The 24,199-nt window shown below is 55.1% G+C and overlaps 1 protein-coding gene across 1 annotated transcript in view; it reads right to left on the bottom strand.

Moving 5' to 3' along the window:
• Positions 1–24,199, bottom strand: part of LOC122545448 (sodium/potassium-transporting ATPase subunit alpha-2) — a 415,006-nt gene that overhangs the window by 377,183 nt on the left and 13,624 nt on the right. The window contains exons 4-5 of the mRNA XM_087981744.1: positions 23,466–23,575; positions 16,958–17,092 (exon numbers count right to left, since the gene is read on the bottom strand). Coding sequence (XP_087837870.1) covers positions 16,958–17,092; positions 23,466–23,575 — 245 coding nt within the window. The remainder of the gene's footprint in view (positions 1–16,957; positions 17,093–23,465; positions 23,576–24,199) is intronic.

The following is a 24,199-nucleotide window of genomic DNA, read 5'->3' as shown; positions in this document are numbered from 1 at the left end:
GACACGACCCACTGAGACACTACCCACTGAGACACTACCCACTGAGACACTACCCCACCGAGACACTACCCACTGAGACACTACCCACTGAGACACTGCCCACTGTAACACTACCCCACCGAGACACTACCCCCTGAGACACTACCCACTGAGACATTACCACTGAGACACTACCCCACTGAGACACCAATCCACTGAGACACTAACCACTGAGACACCACCAACTGAGACAATACCCCACTGAGACACCACCAACTGAGACACTACCCCACTGAGACACCACCCCACTGAGACACTACCCCACCGAGACACTACCCCACCGAGACACTACCCACTGAGACACTACCCCAACGAGACACTACCCACTGAGACACTACCCACTGAGACACTACCCACTGAGACACTACCCCACCGAGACACTACCCACTGAGACACTACCCACTGAGACACTGCCCAATGTAACACTACCCCACCGAGACACTACCCACTGAGACACTACCCACTGAGACACTACCCACTGAGACACTACCCACTGAGACACTACCCCACCGAGACACTACCCACTGAGACACTACCCACTGAGACACTGCCCACTGTAACACTACCCCACCGAGACACTACCCACTGAGACACTATCCACTGAGACATTACCACTGAGACACTACCCCACTGAGACACCAATCCACTGAGACACTAACCACTGAGACACTACCCACTGAGACAATACCCCACTGAGACACCACCAACTGAGACACTACCCACTGAGACACTACCCACTGAGACAATACCCCACTGAGACACCACCAACTGAGACACTACCCACTGAGACACTACCCCACCGAGACACTACCCACTGAGACACTACCCCAACGAGACACTACCCACTGAGACACAACCCCACTGAGACACTACCCCACTGAGACACTACCCCACTGAGACACTACCCCACTGAGACACTACCCCACTGAGACAATACCCCACTGAGACACTACCCCACTGAGACAATACCCCACTGAGACAATACCCCACTGAGACACTACCCACTGAGACACCACCCCACTAAGACACTACCCCACTGAGACACTACCCACTGAGACAATACCCCACTGAGACACTACCCCACTGAGACACTACCCACTGAGACAATACCCCACTGAGACAATACCCCACTGAGACAATACCCCACTGAGACACTACCCCACTGAGACACTACACCACCGAGACACTACCCACTGAGACAATTCCCACTGAGACACTACCCACTGAGACACTACCCCACTGAGACACTACCCACTGAGACACTACCCACCGAGACACTACCCAATGAGACACGACCCCACCGAGACACTACCCCACTGAGACACTACCCACCGAGACACTACCCACTGAGACAATACCCCACCGAGACACTACCCCACTGAGACACTACCCACTGAGACACTACCCCACTCAGAGACTACCCACTGAGACACTACCCACCGAGACACTACCCAATGAGACAAGACCCCACCGAGACACTACTCACTGAGACACTACCCACCGAGACACTACCCCACTGAGACACTACCCACTGAGACACTACCCCACTGAGACACTACCCACTGAGACACTACCCACTGAGACACTACCCCACTCAGAGACTACCCACTGAGACACTACCCACTGAGACACTACACAATGAGACACGACCCCACCGAGACACTACACCACTGAGACATTGCCCCACTGAGACAATACCCACCGAGACACTACCCCACTGAGACACTACCCACCGAGACACTACCCCACTGAGACAATACCCACCGAGACACTACCCCACTGAGACATTGCCCCACTGAGACAATACCCACCGAGACACTACCCCACTGAGACACTACCCCACTGAGACACTACCCCACTGAGACACTACCCCACCGAGACACTACCCCACTGAGACACTATCCCTCAGAGACACTACCCCACTCAGAGACTACCCACCGAGACACTACCCCACTGAGACACTACCCACTGAGACACTACACAATGAGACACGACCCCACCGAGACACTACACCACTGAGACATTGCCCCACTGAGACAATACCCACCGAGACACTACCCCACTGAGACACTACCCCACTGAGACACTACCCCACTGAGACACTAGCCCACCGAGACACTACCCACTGAGACACTATCCCTCTGAGACACTACCCAACTGAGACACTACCCCACTGAGACACTACCCCACTGAGACACTACCCACTGAGACACTACCCACTGAGACACTACCCCACTGAGACACTACCCACCGAGACCCTACCCCACTGAGACACTACCCCACTGAGACACTACCCACTGAGACGCTACCCTCCGAGACACTACCCCACTGAGACACAACCCACCGAGACACTACCCCACTGAGACACGACCCCACTGAGACACTACCCACTGAGACACTACCCACTGAGACACTACCCACTGAGACACTACCCCACTGAGACACTACCCACTGAGACACTACCCCACTGAGACACGACCCACTGAGACACGACCCACTGAGACACTACCCCACTGAGACACGACCCCACCGAGACACTACCCACCGAGACACTACCCCACTGAGACAATACCCCACCGAGACACTACCCCACTGAGACACGACCCACTGAGACACTACCCACTGAGACACTACCCACTGAGACACTACCCCACCGAGACACTACCCCACTGAGACAATACCCACCGAGACACTACCCACCGAGACAGTACCCACTGAGACAATACCCCACCGAGACAATACCCCACCGAGACAATACCCCACCGAGACACTACCCCACTGAGACACTACCCCACTCAGAGACTACCCACTGAGACACTACCCCACTGAGACACTACCCACTGAGACACTACCCACTGAGACAATACCCCACCGAGACACTACCCCACTGAGACAATACCCACCGAGACACTACCCCACTGAGACACTATCCCTCTGAGACACTACCCACTGAGACACTATCCCTCTGAGACACTACCCACTGAGACACTACCCCACTGAGACACTACCCACTGAGACACTACCCCACTGAGACACTACCCACCGAGACCCTACCCCACTGAGACCCTACCCCACTGAGACACTACCCACTGAGACACTACCCACTGAGACACTACCCACTGAGACACTACCCAATGAGACCCGACCCCACCGAGACACTACCCACCGAGACACTACCCACCGAGACACTACCCACTGAGACAATCCCCCACTGAGACACTACCCACTGAGACACTACCCACCGAGACACTACCCACCGAGACACTACCCACTGAGACACTACCCCACTGAGACACTACCCACTGAGACACTACCCACTGAGACACTACCCCACTCAGCGACTACCCACTGAGACACTACCCACCGAGACACTACCCACTGAGACACTACCCCACTCAGCGACTACCCACTGAGACACTACCCACCGAGACACTACCCACTGAGACAATACCCCACTGAGACACTACCCACCGAGACACTACCCACCGAGATACTACCCACTGAGACACTACCCCACTGAGACACTACCCACTGAGACACTACCCCACTCAGCGACTACCCACTGAGACACTACCCACCGAGACGCTACCCACTGAGACAATACCCCACCGAGACACTACCCCACTGAGACAATACCCACCGAGACACTACCCCACTGAGACACTATCCCTCTGAGACACTATCCCACTGAGACACTACCCACTGAGACACTACCCACTGAGACACTACCCCACTGAGACACTACCCATTGAGACACTACCCACTGAGACACTACCCCACCGAGACACTACCCACCGAGACCCTACCCCACTGAGACACTACCCCACTGAGACACTACCCACTGAGACACTACCCTCCGAGACACTACCCCACTGAGACACAACCCACCGAGACACTACCCACTGAGACACTACCCCACTGAGACACTACCCACTGAGACATTACCCACCGACACACTACCCACTGAGACACTACCCACTGAGACACTACCCACTGAGACACTACCCCAGTGAGGCACTACCCACTGAGACACTACCCCACTGAGACACTACACCACTGAGACAATACCCCACTGAGACACGACCCCACCGAGACACGACCCACCAAGACACTACCCACTGAGACAATACCCCACCGAGACACTACCCCACTGAGACACTACCCCACTGAGACACTACCCCACCAAGACACTACCCACTGAGACAATACCCCACCGAGACACTACCCCACTGAGACACTACCCCACTGAGACACGACCCCACCGAGACACTACCCACCAAGACACTACCCCACCAAGACACTACCCACTGAGACAATACCCCACCGAGACACTACCCCACTGAGACACTACCCACTGAGACACTACACAATGAGACACGACCCCACCGAGACACTACCCACTGAGACACTACCCTCCGAGACACTACCCCACTGAGACACAACCCTCCGAGACACTACCCACTGAGACACTACCCCACTGAGACAATACCCCACTGAGACACTACCCCACTGAGACACTACCCCACTGAGACACTACCCACTGAGACAATACCCCACTGACACACTACCCCACTAAGACAATACCCACTGAGACACTGCCCACCCCGAGACACTACCCACTGAGACACTGCCCCACTGAGACACTACCCACTGAGACACTACCCACTGAGACACTACCCTCCGAGACACTACCCCACTGAGACACAACCCTCCGAGACACTACCCACTGAGACACTACCCCACTGAGACAATACCCCACTGAGACACTACCCCACTGAGACACTTCCCCACTGAGACACGACCCACTGAGACAATACCCCACTGACACACTACCCCACTAAGACAATACCCACTGAGACACTGCCCACCCCGAGACACTACCCACTGAGACACTACCCCAAGGAGACACTACCCACCGAGACACTACCCACCGAGACACTACCCACTGAGACACTACCCCCCCGAGACACTATCCACTGAGACACTACCCACTGAGACAGTACCCCAAGGAGACTCTACCCACTGAGACACTACCACACCGAGACACTACACACTGAGACAATACCCCACCGAGACACTACCCACTGAGACACTACCCCACTGAGACACAACCCACCGAGACACTACCCACTGAGACACTACCCCACTGAGACACTACCCACTGAGACACTACCCACTGAGACAATACCCCACTGAGACACTACCCCACTGAGACACTACCCACTGAGACAATACCCCACTGAGACACTACCCCACTAAGACACTACCCACTGAGACACCAACCCACTGAGACACCAACCCACTGAGACACCAACCCACTGAGACACTACCCACTGAGACACTACCCACTGAGACACCAACCCACTGAGACACCAATCCACTGAGACACCAACCCACTGAGACACTACCCACTGAGACACTACCCACTGAGACACTACCCAACTGAGACACTACCCACTGAGCCACTACCCACTGAGCCACTGCCCACTGAGACACTACCCCACCGAGACACTACCCACTGAGCCACTACCCACTGAGCCACTACCCACTGAGACACTACCCCACCGAGAGACTACCCACTGAGACACTACCCACTGAGACACCAACCCACTGAGGCACTACCCCACTGAGACAATACCCCACTGAGACACCACCCCACTGAGACAATACCCACTGAGACACTGCCCACCCCGAGACACGACCCACTGAGACACTACCCACTGAGACACTACCCCAAGGAGACACTACCCCAAGGAGACACTACCCACTGAGACACTACCCCACTGAGACACTACCCACTGTGACACTACCCACTGAGACTCTACCCCACTGAGACACTACCCCACTGAGACACTACCCCACTGAGACACTACCCCACCGAGACACTACCCCACCGAGACACTACCCACTGAGACAATACCCCACCGAGACACTACCCCACTGAGACAGTACCCACTGAGACACCACCCACCGAGACACTACCCACCGAGACACTACCCCACCGAGACACTATCCACGGAGACACTACCCACCGAGACACCACCCCACTGAGACACTACCCCACTGGGACACTACCCACTGAGACAATACCCCACTGAGACAATACCCCACCGTGACACTACCCCACTGAGACACTACCCCACTGAGACACTACCCACTGAGACAATACCCCACTGAGACAATACCCCACCGTGACACTACCCCACTGAGACACTACCCCACTGAGACACTACCCACTGAGACACTACCCCACTGGGACACTACCCCACTGAGACACTACCCCACTGAGACACTACCCACTGAGACACTACCCCACTGAGACACTACCCCACTGAGACACTACCCCACCGAGACACTACCCACTGAGACAGTACCCACTGAGACACCACCCACCGAGACACTACCCACCGTGACACTACCCCACTGAGACACTACCCCACTGAGACAATACCCCAATGAGACACTACCCACTGAGACACTACCCACTGAGACACTACCCCACTGAGACACTACCCACTGAGACAATACCCCAATGAGACACTACCCACTGAGACACTACCCACTGAGAGACTACCCACTGAGACAATACCCCACTGAGACACGACCCACTGAGACACTACCCACTGAGACACTACCCACTGAGACACTACCCCACCGAGACACTACCCACTGAGCCACTACCCACTGAGCCACTACCCTCCGAGACACTACCCCACTGAGACACAACCCTCCGAGACACTACCCACTGAGACACTACCCCACTGAGACAATACCCCACTGAGACACTACCCCACTGAGACACTACCCCACTGAGACACTACCCACTGAGACAATACCCCACTGACACACTACCCCACTAAGACAATACCCACTGAGACACTGCCCACCCCGAGACACTACCCACTGAGACACTACCACAAGGAGACACTACCCACCGAGACACTACCCACCGAGACACTACCCACTGAGACACTACCCCCCCGAGACACTATCCACTGAGACACTACCCACTGAGACAGTACCCCAAGGAGACTCTACCCACTGAGACACTACCACACCGAGACACTACACACTGAGACAATACCCCACCGAGACACTACCCACTGAGACACTACCCCACTGAGACACAACCCACCGAGACACTACCCACTGAGACACTACCCACTGAGACACTACCCACTGAGACACTACCCACTGAGACAATACCCCACTGAGACACTACCCCACTGAGACACTACCCCACTGAGACACTACCCCACTAAGACACTACCCACTGAGACACCAACCCACTGAGACACCAACCCACTGAGACACCAACCCACTGAGACACTACCCACTGAGACACTACCCACTGAGACACCAACCCACTGAGACACCAACCCACTGAGACACTACCCACTGAGACACTACCCACTGAGATACTACCCAACTGAGACACTACCCACTGAGCCACTACCCACTGAGCCACTACCCACTGAGACACTACCCCACCGAGACACTACCCACTGAGCCACTACCCACTGAGCCACTACCCACTGAGACACTACCCCACCGAGAGACTACCCACTGAGACACTACCCACTGAGACACTACCCACTGAGACACCAACCCACTGAGGCACTACCCCACTGAGACAATACCCCACTGAGACACCACCCCACTGAGACAATACCCACTGAGACACTGCCCACCCCGAGACACGACCCACTGAGACACTACCCACTGAGACACTACCCCAAGGAGACACTACCCACTGAGACACTACCCCACTGAGACACTACCCCACTGAGACACTACCCACTGAGACACTACCCACTGAGACTCTACCCCACTGAGACACTACCCCACTGAGACACTACCCCACTGAGACACTACCCCACCGAGACACTACCCACTGAGACAATACCCCACCGAGACACTACCCCACTGAGACAGTACCCACTGAGACACCACCCACCGAGACACTACCCACCGAGACACTACCCCACCGAGACACTATCCACGGAGACACTACCCACCGAGACACCACCCCACTGAGACACTACCCCACTGGGACACTACCCACTGAGACAATACCCCACTGAGACAATACCCCACCGTGACACTACCCCACTGAGACACTACCCCACTGAGACACTACCCCACTGAGACACTACCCCACTGAGACACTACCCACTGAGACACTACCCCACTGAGACACTACCCCACTGAGACACTACCCCACCGATACACTACCCACTGAGACAGTACCCACTGAGACACCACCCACCGAGACACTACCCACCGAGACACTACCCCACTGAGACACTACCCCACTGAGACAATACCCCAATGAGACACTACCCACTGAGACACTACCCACTGAGACACTACCCCACTGAGACACTACCCACTGAGACAATACCCCAATGAGACACTACCCACTGAGACACTACCCACTGAGAGACTACCCACTGAGACAATACCCCACTGAGACACGACCCACTGAGACACTACCCACTGAGACACTACCCACTGAGACACTACCCCACTGAGACACGACCCACTGAGACACTACCCCACCGAGACACTACCCCACCGAGACACTACCCCACCGAGACACTACCCACTGAGACACTACCCACTGAGACACTACCCCACTGAGACACTACCCACTGAGACACTACCCCACCGAGACACTACCCCACCGAGACACTACCCCACTGAGACAATACCCCACTGAGACAATACCCCACCGTGACACTACCCCACTGAGACACTACCCCACTGAGACAATACCCACTGAGACACTGCCCACCCCGAGACACGACCCACTGAGACACTACCCACTGAGACACTACCCCAAGGAGACACTACCCCAAGGAGACACTACCCACTGAGACACTACCCCACTGAGACACTACCCACTGTGACACTACCCACTGAGACTCTACCCCACTGAGACACTACCCCACTGAGACACTACCCCACTGAGACACTACCCCACTGAGACACTACCCCACCGAGACACTACCCCACCGAGACACTACCCACTGAGACAATACCCCACCGAGACACTACCCCACTGAGACAGTACCCACTGAGACACCACCCACCGAGACACTACCCACCGAGACACTACCCCACCGAGACACTATCCACGGAGACACTACCCACCGAGACACCACCCCACTGAGACACTACCCCACTGGGACACTACCCACTGAGACAATACCCCACTGAGACAATACCCCACCGTGACACTACCCCACTGAGACACTACCCCACTGAGACACTACCCACTGAGACACTACCCACTGAGACAATACCCCACTGAGACAATACCCCACCGTGACACTACCCCACTGAGACACTACCCCACTGAGACACTACCCACTGAGACACTACCCCACTGGGACACTACCCCACTGAGACACTACCCCACTGAGACACTACCCACTGAGACACTACCCCACTGAGACACTACCCCACTGAGACACTACCCCACCGAGACACTACCCACTGAGACAGTACCCACTGAGACACCACCCACCGAGACACTACCCACCGAGACACTACCCCACTGAGACACTACCCCACTGAGACAATACCCCAATGAGACACTACCCACTGAGACACTACCCACTGAGACACTACCCCACTGAGACACTACCCACTGAGACAATACCCCAATGAGACACTACCCACTGAGACACTACCCACTGAGAGACTACCCACTGAGACAATACCCCACTGAGACACGACCCACTGAGACACTACCCACTGAGACACTACCCACTGAGACACTACCCCACCGAGACACTACCCACTGAGCCACTACCCACTGAGCCACTACCCTCCGAGACACTACCCCACTGAGACACAACCCTCCGAGACACTACCCACTGAGACACTACCCCACTGAGACAATACCCCACTGAGACACTACCCCACTGAGACACTACCCCACTGAGACACTACCCACTGAGACAATACCCCACTGACACACTACCCCACTAAGACAATACCCACTGAGACACTGCCCACCCCGAGACACTACCCACTGAGACACTACCACAAGGAGACACTACCCACCGAGACACTACCCACCGAGACACTACCCACTGAGACACTACCCCCCCGAGACACTATCCACTGAGACACTACCCACTGAGACAGTACCCCAAGGAGACTCTACCCACTGAGACACTACCACACCGAGACACTACACACTGAGACAATACCCCACCGAGACACTACCCACTGAGACACTACCCCACTGAGACACAACCCACCGAGACACTACCCACTGAGACACTACCCACTGAGACACTACCCACTGAGACACTACCCACTGAGACAATACCCCACTGAGACACTACCCCACTGAGACACTACCCCACTGAGACACTACCCCACTAAGACACTACCCACTGAGACACCAACCCACTGAGACACCAACCCACTGAGACACCAACCCACTGAGACACTACCCACTGAGACACTACCCACTGAGACACCAACCCACTGAGACACCAACCCACTGAGACACTACCCAACTGAGACACTACCCACTGAGCCACTACCCACTGAGCCACTACCCACTGAGACACTACCCCACCGAGACACTACCCACTGAGCCACTACCCACTGAGCCACTACCCACTGAGACACTACCCCACCGAGAGACTACCCACTGAGACACTACCCACTGAGACACTACCCACTGAGACACCAACCCACTGAGGCACTACCCCACTGAGACAATACCCCACTGAGACACCACCCCACTGAGACAATACCCACTGAGACACTGCCCACCCCGAGACACGACCCACTGAGACACTACCCACTGAGACACTACCCCAAGGAGACACTACCCACTGAGACACTACCCCACTGAGACACTACCCCACTGAGACACTACCCACTGAGACACTACCCACTGAGACTCTACCCCACTGAGACACTACCCCACTGAGACACTACCCCACTGAGACACTACCCCACCGAGACACTACCCACTGAGACAATACCCCACCGAGACACTACCCCACTGAGACAGTACCCACTGAGACACCACCCACCGAGACACTACCCACCGAGACACTACCCCACCGAGACACTATCCACGGAGACACTACCCACCGAGACACCACCCCACTGAGACACTACCCCACTGGGACACTACCCACTGAGACAATACCCCACTGAGACAATACCCCACCGTGACACTACCCCACTGAGACACTACCCCACTGAGACACTACCCCACTGAGACACTACCCACTGAGACACTACCCCACTGAGACACTACCCCACTGAGACACTACCCCACCGATACACTACCCACTGAGACAGTACCCACTGAGACACCACCCACCGAGACACTACCCACCGAGACACTACCCCACTGAGACACTACCCCACTGAGACAATACCCCAATGAGACACTACCCACTGAGACACTACCCACTGAGACACTACCCCACTGAGACACTACCCACTGAGACAATACCCCAATGAGACACTACCCACTGAGACACTACCCACTGAGAGACTACCCACTGAGACAATACCCCACTGAGACACGACCCACTGAGACACTACCCACTGAGACACTACCCACTGAGACACTACCCCACTGAGACACGACCCACTGAGACACTACCCCACCGAGACACTACCCCACCGAGACACTACCCCACCGAGACACTACCCACTGAGACACTACCCACTGAGACACTACCCACTGAGACACTACCCCACTGAGACACTACCCACTGAGACACTACCCCACCGAGACACTACCCCACCGAGACACTACCCCACTGAGACAATACCCCACTGAGACAATACCCCACCGTGACACTACCCCACTGAGACACTACCCCACTGAGACACTACCCACTGAGACACTACCCACTGAGACACGACCCCACCGAGACACTACCCCACTGAGACAATATCCCACTGAGACAATACCCCACCGTGACACTACCCCACTGAGACACTACCCCACTGAGACACTACCCACTGAGACACTACCCCACTGAGACACTACCCCACTGAGACACTGCCCACCGAGACACTACCCCACTGAGACACTACCCCACTGAGACACTACCCACCGAGACTCTACCCACTGAGACACTACCCACTGAGACACTACCCACCGAGACACTACCCCACCGAGACACTACCCCACTGAGACACTACCCCACTGAGACAGTACCCACTGAGACACCACCCACCGAGACACTAACCACCGAGACACTAACCACCGAGACACTACCCCACTGAGACAATATCCCACTGAGACAATACCCCACCGTGACACTACCCCACTGAGACACTACCCCACTGAGACACTACCCCACTGAGACACTCCCCCACTGAGACACTACCCCACTGAGACACTACCCACTGAGACACCACCCACTGAGACACCAACCCACTGAGACACCAACCCACTGAGATACTACCCACTGAGACACTACCCACTGAGACACCAACCCACTGAGACACCAACCCACTGAGACACCAACCCACTGAGACACTACCCACTGAGACACTACCTACTGAGATACTACCCAACTGAGACACTACCCACTGAGCCACTACCCACTGAGCCACTACCCACTGAGACACTACCCCACCGAGACACTACCCACTGAGCCACTACCCACTGAGCCACTACCCACTGAGACACTACCCCACCGAGAGACTACCCACTGAGACACTACCCACTGAGACACTACCCACTGAGACACCAACCCACTGAGGCACTACCCCACTGAGACAATACCCCACTGAGACACCACCCCACTGAGACAATACCCACTGAGACACTGCCCACCCCGAGACACGACCCACTGAGACACTACCCACTGAGACACTACCCCAAGGAGACACTACCCACTGAGACACTACCCCACTGAGACACTACCCCACTGAGACACTACCCACTGAGACACTACCCACTGAGACTCTACCCCACTGAGACACTACCCCACTGAGACACTACCCCACTGAGACACTACCCCACTGAGACACTACCCCACCGAGACACTACCCACTGAGACAATACCCCACCGAGACACTACCCCACTGAGACAGTACCCACTGAGACACCACCCACCGAGACACTACCCCACCGAGACACTATCCACGGAGACACTACCCACCGAGACACCACCCCACTGAGACACTACCCCACTGGGACACTACCCACTGAGACAATACCCCACTGAGACAATACCCCACCGTGACACTACCCCACTGAGACACTACCCCACTGAGACACTACCCACTGAGACACTACCCCACTGAGACACTACCCACTGAGACACTACCCCACTGAGACACTACCCCACTGAGACACTACCCCACCGATACACTACCCACTGAGACAGTACCCACTGAGACACCACCCACCGAGACACTACCCACCGAGACACTACCCCACTGAGACACTACCCACTGAGACACTACCCACTGAGACACTACCCCACTGAGACACTACCCACTGAGACAATACCCCAATGAGACACTACCCACTGAGACACTACCCACTGAGAGACTACCCACTGAGACAATACCCCACTGAGACACGACCCACTGAGACACTACCCACTGAGACACTACCCCACTGAGACACTACCCACTGAGACAATACCCCAATGAGACACTACCCACTGAGACACTACCCACTGAGACACTACCCCACTGAGACACTACCCACTGAGACAATACCCCAATGAGACACTACCCACTGAGACACTACCCACTGAGAGACTACCCACTGAGACAATACCCCACTGAGACACGACCCACTGAGACACTACCCACTGAGACACTACCCACTGAGACACTACCCCACTGAGACACGACCCACTGAGACACTACCCCACCGAGACACTACCCCACCGAGACACTACCCCACCGAGACACTACCCACTGAGACACTACCCACTGAGACACTACCCACTGAGACACTACCCCACTGAGACACTACCCACTGAGACACTACCCACCGAGACACTACCCCACCGAGACACTACCCCACTGAGACAATACCCCACTGAGACAATACCCCACCGTGACACTACCCCACTGAGACACTACCCCACTGAGACACTACCCACTGAGACACTACCCACTGAGACACGACCCCACCGAGACACTACCCCACTGAGACAATATCCCACTGAGACAATACCCCACCGTGACACTACCCCACTGAGACACTACCCCACTGAGACACTACCCACTGAGACACTACCCCACTGAGACACTACCCCACTGAGACACTGCCCACCGAGACACTACCCCACTGAGACACTACCCCACTGAGACACTACCCACCGAGACTCTACCCACTGAGACACTACCCACTGAGACACTACCCACCGAGACACTACCCCACCGAGACACTACCCCACTGAGACACTACCCCACTGAGACAGTACCCACTGAGACACCACCCACCGAGACACTAACCACCGAGACACTACCCCACTGAGACAATATCCCACTGAGACAATACCCCACCGTGACACTACCCCACTGAGACACTACCCCACTGAGACACTACCCCACTGAGACACTACCCACTGAGACACTCCCCCACTGAGACACTACCCCACTGAGACAGTACCCACTGAGACACCACCCACTGAGACACTACCCACTGAGACACTACCCACTGAGACACTACCCACTGAGACACTACCCCACTGAGACACTACCCACTGAGACACTACCCCACCGAGACACTACCCACTGAGACACTACCCACTGAGACAGTACCCACTGAGACACCACCCACCGAGACACTACCCACCGAGACACTACCCCACCGAGACACTACCCCACCGAGACACTACCCCACTGAGACACTACCCCACTGAGACACTACCCCACCGAGACACTACCCACTGAGACACTACCCACCGAGACACTACCCCATCGAGACACTACCCACTGAGACACTACCCACTGAGACAATACCCCACCGAGACACTACCCACCGAGACACCACCCCACCGAGACACTACCCACTGAGACACTACCCACTGAGACACTACCCCACTGAGACTCTACCCACTGAGACACTACCCACCGAGACACTACCCCACCGAGACACTACCCCACCGAGACACTACCCACTGAGACAATACCCACTGAGACACTACCCACCGAGACACTACCCCACCGAGACACTACCCACTGAGACACTACCCACTGAGACACTACCCACTGAGACACTACCCCACTGAGACACTACCCACTGAGACACTACCCACCGAGACACTACCCCACCGAGACACTACCCCACCGAGACACTACCCACTGAGACAATACCCACCGAGACACTACCCACCGAGACACTACCCCACCGAGACACTACCCACTGAGACACTACCCACTGAGACAATACCCACTGAGACACTACCCACCGAGACACTACCCCACCGAGACACTACCCGACCGAGACACTACCCCACTGAGACACTACCCACTGAGACACTACCCCACTGAGACACTACCCACTGAGACACTACCCCACTGAGACAATACCCCACTGAGACACGACCCACTGAGACACTACCCCACTGAGACACTACCCCACTGAGACACTACCCATCGAGACACTACCCATCGAGACACTACCCATCGAGACACTACCCCAATGAGACACAACCCACTGAGACACTACCCACTGAGACACTACCCACTGAGACACTACCCCACTGAGACACTACCCACCGAGACACTACCCACTGAGACACTACCCCACTGAGAGACTACCCCAAGGAGACACTACCCCACTGAGACAATACCCCACTGAGACACGACCCACTGAGACACTACCCCACTGAGACACTACCCCACTGAGACACTACCCATCGCGACACTACCCATCGAGACACTACCCATCGAGACACTACCCATCGAGACACTACCCCAATGAGACACTACCCCACTGAGACACTACCCCACTGAGACACTACCCATCGAGACACTACCCATCGAGACACTACCCCACTGAGAGACTACCCCAAGGAGACACTACCCACTGAGACACTACCCCACTGAGACACTACCCCACTGAGACACTACCCACTGAGACACTACCCACCGAGACACTACCCACTGAGACAATACCCACTGAGACACTACCCACTGAGACACTACCCACTGAGACACTACCCCACTGGGACACTACTCACTGAGACACTACCCATCGAGACACTACCCATCGAGACACTACCCATCGAGACACTACCCACTGAGACACTACCCCACTGAGACACTACCCCACTGAGACACTACCCACTGAGACACTACCCACTGAGACACTACCCACTGAGACACTACCCACTGAGACAATACCCATCGAGACAATACCCCACCGAGACAATACCCCACCGAGACAATACCCCACCGAGACAATACCCCACCGAGACACTACCCCACTGAGACAATACCCCACCGAGACAATACCCCACCGAGACACTACCCCACTGAGACACTACCCCACCGAGACACGACCCACTGAGACACTACCCACTGAGACACTACCCCACTGAGACACTACCCCACTGAGACACTACCCCACCGAGACACTACCCCACCGAGACACTACCCACTGAGACACTACCCACTGAGACACTACCCCACTGAGACACTACCCCACTGAGACACTACCCACTGAGACACTACCCCACCGAGACACTACCCCACTGAGACAATACCCCACTGAGACACTACCCCACTGAGAAAATACCCCACTGAGACAATACCCACTGAGACAATACCCCACTGAGACACTACCCCACTGAGACAATACCCCACTGAGACACTACCCCATTGAGACAATACCCCACTGAGACACTACCCCACTGAGACAATACCCCACCGAGACACTACCCACCTGGTACTTGTTGGTGGAGTTGAAGGGGATTTCGGTCACTTTGGGATTCCTCTCCCTCATCTCTCTGACGGAGCCACACGACAGCTCAATGCACTTCAGCAATGCTGACTCAGATGCATCGCCGGCAGTCTCCCTCTGTAACAGGGCCAGGGGGGGATAAACCCCGGGCAGGTTAGCTCCAATTACACAGGCTGCTTGGACAGGGGGAGAGGGAGAGAGGGATGGGGTGGGGAACAGAGGGGGAGAGAGAGAGGCATGGAGAGAGGGATGGGGGAACACAGGGGGAGAGAGAGAGAGGGATGGAGAGAGGGATGGGGGAACAGAGGGGGAGAGAGAGAGGCATGGAGAGAGGGATGGGGGAACACAGGGGGAGAGAGAGAGGCATGGAGAGAGGGATGGGGGAACACAGGCGGAGAGTTAGAGGGGATAGAGAGGGGGATGGGGGAACACAGGGGGAGAGAGAGAGAGGGATGGAGAGAGGGATGGGGGAACACGGGGAGAGATAGAGGGGATGGAGAGAGGGATGGGGGAACACAGGGGGAGAGAGAGAGAGAGGGATGGAGAGAGGGATGGGGGAACACAGGGGGAGAGAGAGAGAGGGATGGGGAACACAGGGGGGGAGAGAGAGAGAGGGATGGAGGGGGCGACGGGGGACACAGGGGGAGAGAGAGAGAGGGATGGAGAGAGGGATGGGGGAACACAGGGGGAGAGAGAGAGAGGGATGGAGAGAGGGATGGGGGAACACGGGGAGAGATAGAGGGGATGGAGAGAGAGATGGGGGAACACAGGGGGAGAGAGAGAGGGATGGGGGAACACAGGGGGAGAGAGAGAGAGGGATGGAGAGGGGGATGGGGGAACACAGGGGGAGAGAGAGAGAGAGGGATGGAGAGAGGGATGGGGGAACACAGGGGGAGAGAGAGAGAGAGGGATGGAGAGAGGGATTGGGGAACACGGGGAGAGATAGAGGGGATGGAGAGAGGGATGGGGGAACACAGGGGGAGAGAGAGAGTGGGATGGAGAGAGGGATGGGGGAACATGGAGAGAGATAGAGAGGGATGGAGAGAGGGATGGGGGAACACGGGGAGAGAGAGAGAGGGATGGAGAGAGGGATGGGGGAACACAGGGGAAGAGAGAGAGAGAGGGATGGAGAGAGGGATGGGGGAACACGGGGAGAGATAGAGGCGATGGAGAGAGGGATGGGGGAACACAGTGGGGGAGAGATAGAGGGGATGGAGAGGGGGATGGTGGAACACAGGGAGAGAGATAGAGAGGGATGGAGAGAGGGATGGGGGAACACAGGGGGAGAGAGAGAGAGGGATGGAAAGAGGGATGGGGGAACACAGGGGGAGAGATAGAGGGGATGGAGAGGGGAATGGGGGAACACAGGGAGAGAGATAGAGAGGGATGGAGAGAGGGATGGGGGAACACAGGGGGAGAGATAGAGAGGGATGGAGAGAGGGATGGGGGAACACAGGGGGAGAGATAGAGAGGGATGGAGAGAGAGATGGGGGAACACAGTGGGAGAGATAGAGGGGAAGGAGAGAGGGATGGGGGAACACAGGGGGAGAGATAGAGGGGATGGAGAGAGGGATGGGGGAAAACAGGGGGAGAGATAGAGAGGGATGGGGGGACATGGAGGGAGAGATAGAGAGGGATGGAGAGAGGGATGGGGGAACACAGGGGGAGAGAGAGAGAGGGATGGAGAGAAGGATGGGGGAACATGGAGGGAGAGATAGAGAGAGATGGAGGGGCATGGAGGGAGAGATAGAGAGGGATGGAGAGAGGGATGGGGGAACACAGCGGGGGAGAGATAGAGAGGGATCTATGGGGTGGGTGAACAGAGAGAGATGAGAGAGCGAGATAGGGGAAGGTGATGAGAGATAGAGTGAGAGTGTGTAACAGAGAAAGGAGAGAGACAGAGCGGGTGAGAAATACAGAGGGCGGAGAGAGGGAGAGAGAGAGACACACACAAAGAGGACAGATAGAGAGGAGAAGAGGGACAGAAACAGACAGTCAGATAAAGAGAGAGAGAAAGAGAGGCAGAGAAACAGATGAAGAAAGAGAAAAAGAGAGACAAAGAAGAGAAGGAAAGAGAGATAGAGAGAGGGAAAGAGATGGAAAAAGAGAGATAGAGAGAGGGTGTATGATATTTCCTAGTTGTGGAATGAAATAAGAAAGCAACTCTTTAAAAGCAGGAATGGCTGCATTTTTTTGAAAGTGAGAATGGGCAAGGTGGGCTGAAGGGCCTTTTTCCATGGTATCGACCTCCAGGACTGTGTGAGGTAACCCGGCACTCACTGTAAACACTGCTTACACAGCTGCTGGTTGGACCAGTATCAGGAGAAGGTGCTGACATCCTGAGGAAGGGGGAGGGTTTACAAATGGAGATTCACCCAGCAACAGGCAGCTGATTGGTCCTGTCGACAGGAAGTGCACCTGCCAACATCCACCCGATTGGCTGTCAGGTTGTTGAACAGTTTAGGTCTGCGAATGGGATAGAGAGAAGCTCCGGTGGTCTCTCTGTTCTCTGCAGTAAAAGAGAACACTTTAATCCAAAAGGAGACCAGTTTATGTTTCCTTCTGCTTTCTCCTTCCATCTGTGACTCCTGCGTTTCTTTATCCTGTCTGTGTGAAGGGGGAAGTTCTTGGTGGGTTAAGGTTTAACTGATAGTTACATGGAGCATTTGCATAATTCTCAGTTGTTTGAGAGTCCATTGATTTGAGCAATCTTTCCTGTTAATGACAGGGGCCTGGTGCAGGCTTCCGGCGGTGGCTAAGTTTGGAAATTCAGGGTACTTCTTTTTTAAAAAAAAGCCTTTAACTTTTCTGTTGCCTTTGGGCACAGGAGATTTAATCTCCAATGAGTCGTGACAACGTTTGAGGATTCGTCTGCAATAGATTCGAAACGCAGGCCATGGGGAAAAGGGTGCAGCCGTTATGGACAGCGCCTCAAGCCGGCACTGTCCTTAAACCTGAGGCAAAGGCTGTCCTGCAGGTGGCAGTTTAAGGGAGAGACTGGGTTGATTGGTGGGTATACTGGAGGTGACATTGCCAGGCAGAGATCATGGACACACTACCGTGGAACAAGAGAGATTGGCGAGGATGAGGGCAGGGGTGTTTCTCCCTCCTGTTGGTTCCCTCTCAATCCCCCACCCCATCCCTCAGACCCCAGTCAAGCAGCGAAGTCCTTTCGGACCTGACCAGCTCGATCCGGAATGCTGCTGCCCCATGCCAGTCTTGTTGGTGGGCACTGAAATCTACCCTCCACCTCCCCCCCCACCCCCCCCCCCCGCCCCCCAGACTACATCTAAAGTACAAAGGGACTTGGGGGTCCTGGTCCAGCATTCTCACAGGGTCATCTCAGGGGGCACTGTGGCTCAGTGGTTAGTGCTGCTGCCTCACAGCATCAGGGACCTGGGTTCGATTCTGTGTGGAGTTTGCGCATTCTCCCAGTGTCTGCGTGGGTTTCCTCTGGGTGCTCCAGTTTCCTCCCACAGTCCAAAGATGTGCAGGTTAGGGTGGATTGGCCGTGCTAAATTACCCATAGTGCCCCGGGATGTGCAGGTTAGGGTGGATTGGCCATGCTAAATTACCCATAGTGTTCAGGGATGTGTAGGTTAGGGCGGATTGGCCATGCTAAATTACCCATAGTGCACAGGGATGTGCATGTTAGAGTGGATTGGCCATGCTAAATTACCCATAGTGTTCAGGGATGTGCAGGTTAGGGTGGATTGGCCATGCTAAATTACCCATAGTGCTCAGGGATGTGCAGGTTAGGGTGGATTGGCCATGCTAAATTACCCATAGTGCTCAGGGATGTGCAGGTTAGGGTGGATTGGCCATGCTAAATTACCCATAGTGCTCAGGGATGTGCAGGTTAGGGTGGATTGGCCATGCTAAATTACCCATAGTGCCCAGGGATGTGCAGGTTAGGGTGGATTGGCCATGCTAAATTACCCATAGTGCCCCGGGATGTGCAGGTTAGGGTGGATTGGCCATGCTAAATTACCCATAGTGCCCCAGGATGTGCAGGTTAGGGTGGATTGGCCATGCTAAATTACCCATAGTGCCCAGGGATGTGCAGGTTAGGGTGGATTGGCCATGCTAAATTACCCATAGTGCTCAGGGATGTGCAGGTTAGGGTGGATTGGCCGTGCTAAATTACCCATAGTGCCCCGGGATGTGCAGGTTAGGGTGGATTGGCCATGCTAAATTACCCATAGTGCTCAGGGATGTGCAGGTTAGGGTGGATTGGCCATGCTAAATTACCCATAGTGCTCAGGGATGTGCAGGTTAGGGTGGAATGGCCATGCTAAATTACCCCATAGTGTTCGGTGCATTAGTCAGAGGGAAGTGGGTCTGGGTGGGTTACTCTGCGGAGGGTCGGTGTGGAATGGTTTGTCCTGAAGGGCCTGTCTCCACACTGTAGGGAATTGAATCTAATGTAACCGTGCAGTTTGAGTCGGTACTCAGCGAGGGAAATGCGAGGCTGGCATTTGTCTCAAGCAGGGGAGAGTGAGGAGTGCAGATGCGGAAATTCAGAGTCGAGAGGATGGTGCTGGAAAAATCACAGGCAGCATTCAAGGAGCAGGAGGGTCGACATTTCGGGCATCGGCTCTTCATCAGGAACGTTTCAAGGGGATCTAAAAGCAGGGCTGTACCTCTGAGGTTCTGTAAGACTCTGGTCAGACCACGTTTGGATTACTGTGTGCAGTTTTGTGCTCTGTGAGTTTGGGACTGTTTCCCTGTTAACGTGAGTTTCCCTGTTAGATACAGGAGCCTGGTCAGTGCTGTCTGTCAGCCTGCTCGGAATGATGGGTGATTGGTCACTCAGTGTAAAACCCTTAACTCTGTTGGGTCTCCAGGAAGGGCAGGGATTCATTTCCTGTTCACTACCACAATAAGGAATAACCGGGTGTGTTCCAGAGGGAGGAAGAGAGAGAGATAAAGAGAGAGACAGAAAGAGGCACAGACAGGGAGCCAGACAGAGAGAGAGAGAGAGAGAGAGAGAGACATGAAGAGAGGGTGAGATGGAGAAAGGGAGATGCAGAGGGAGAGTCAGCGAGAGTTTTTTTTTAATTATGAGGAGCATGGATAGGGTAAGGGGTGGGGGAGTCCAGAACTAGAGGGGCATAGGTTTAGGGTGAGAGGGGAAAGATATAAAAGAGACCTAAGGGGCAAGACCCAGAGGGTGGTATGTGTATGGAATGAGCTGCCAGAGGATGTGGTGGAGGCTGGTACAATTACAGCATTTAAGAGGCATCTGGATGGGTATCTGAATAGGAAGGGTTTGGAGGGATATGGGCCGGGTGCTGGCAGGTGGGACTAGATTGGGTTGGGATATCTGGACGGGTTGGGCCGAAGGGTCTGTTTCCATGCTGTACATCTCTCGGACTGTGTGCACTCCCTGTACACTCACTCACTCTCTCTGTCTCTCTCTCCTTCGCATTCCCCCTCTCGCCCTCAGGACTGATGGCCCCCTTCACCCTCCAACACCAGTGACCCCTGACCCCGCAACTCCCTTGACGTTGAGATGGACTGGAATGTAAGTGAAGATGTGCCACCGGGTGGGGGGAAGCGGTGAGCCTGGCAGTTCCAGATGCCAAGATGGTGGGGGGGGGGGGGAGGTTGGGTGGAGTGTACCCTGTGTTGTGGGTGCCCAGTTCCCGAGGTGCAGGCCGGGGGGAGTGACCTGGTATCACCGCTCTGAAAGCCTGTCTCGGGCATGGTCACGGGTTGGTGTGTGCCCAGGGGGGTTGGGGTGAGTGGGGCAGTGCCAGTCAATGTGTTACACTGAGGTCACAGTGAGGTGCAATCACACACTGATGGATGTAAAATGGACCCCATCCCCATGTGACAGAGGTAGGCTCTCATCTCGCTGTTCCCCCTCTCGGTTCCAGAGAGGTCTCTGTTCTCTCACTCCACCCTCACTCTCTCTCCTCACTCTCTGTCTCCAATCTCTTCCTCCCAAATTCCTCAACAATACCCAGAGACTGGGAAATTTCCACTCAGGGGGGAGAGAGAGAGAGAGAGAGAGAGAGACAGAGAGAGAGAGACAAGGACAGGGAGAGGGAGGGGGAGAGAGAGAGAGAGGAGGGAAAGAGAGAGGCAAGGAGAGGAAGGGGGAGATGGAGAGAGAGAGAGACACACAGGCAGAGACAGGGCGAGAGAGAGAGCGACAGGCAGAGACAGGGAGAGGGAGACGGGGACAGACAGAGACAGGGAGATGGAGGGAGAGAAAGTGAGAGGCAAGGAGAGAGGGGAGAGAGAGAGAGAGAGAGAGAGAGAGAAAGAAAGATAGGCAGAGACATGGATTGGGTGAGTGGGAGAGAGAGAGAGAAAATGTACAGGGTGAGAGAGAGAGAGAGGGAGAGAGAGACAAACGGGGAGAGAGGGAGCGAGACAAACAGGGACAGAGGGAGAGATAGAGGGGGGAAGAGAGAGACAGAGAGAGAGAGAGAAAGGGAGACCGAGCTCTCTGTGCTGCTGGGTGCACAGTGGGTCCTACCTTAGAGATGGAGATATTTTCCTGTCCGGGTCGGAACACAGCCCTGTTACAGAGTGCAGCAATCCTGGAGAGAGCAGCCCAGGTTGGGGAAGTCTTATCGAAGGCCGTGCCTGAGAGAGAGAGAGAGATACACCTTACAGACAGACACAGCACTGAGAGAGAGAGAGAAAGATACACCTTACAGACAGACACAGCACTGAGAGAGAGAGAGAGAGATATACACCTGACAGACAGACACAGCACTGAGAGAGAGAGATACACCTTACAGACAGATACAGCACTGAGAGAGAGAGAGAGATATACACCGGACAGACAGACACAGCACTGAGAGAGAAAGAGAGATATATACACCTTACAGACAGACACAGCACTGAGAGAGAGAGAGAGAGACACACCTTACAGACAGACACAGCACTGAGAGAGAGAGAGAGATACACCTTACAGACAGACACAGCACTGAGAGAGAGAGAGAGAGAGAGAGAGAGACACACCTTACAGACAGACACAGCACTGAGAGAGAGAAAGATACACCTTACAGACAGACACAGCACTGAGAGAGAGAGAGAGAGAGAGAGAGAGATACACCTGACAGACAGACACAGCACTGAGAGAGAGAGAGAGATACACCTTACAGACAGACACAGCACTGAGAGAGAGAGAGAGAGAGAGAGAGAGACACACCTTACAGACAGACACAGCACTGAGAGAGAGAGAGAGAGATACGTTACAGACAG

Source organism: Chiloscyllium plagiosum, unplaced genomic scaffold (genome assembly GCF_037043375.1).
Source record: "Chiloscyllium plagiosum isolate Xiang-an unplaced genomic scaffold, Cpla_swu_hap1 HiC_scaffold_40, whole genome shotgun sequence".
NCBI lineage: Eukaryota > Metazoa > Chordata > Chondrichthyes > Orectolobiformes > Hemiscylliidae > Chiloscyllium > Chiloscyllium plagiosum.
The sequence above is the reverse complement of the archived record's forward strand: the minus strand, read 5'-3'. Positions and strand labels throughout refer to the sequence as shown.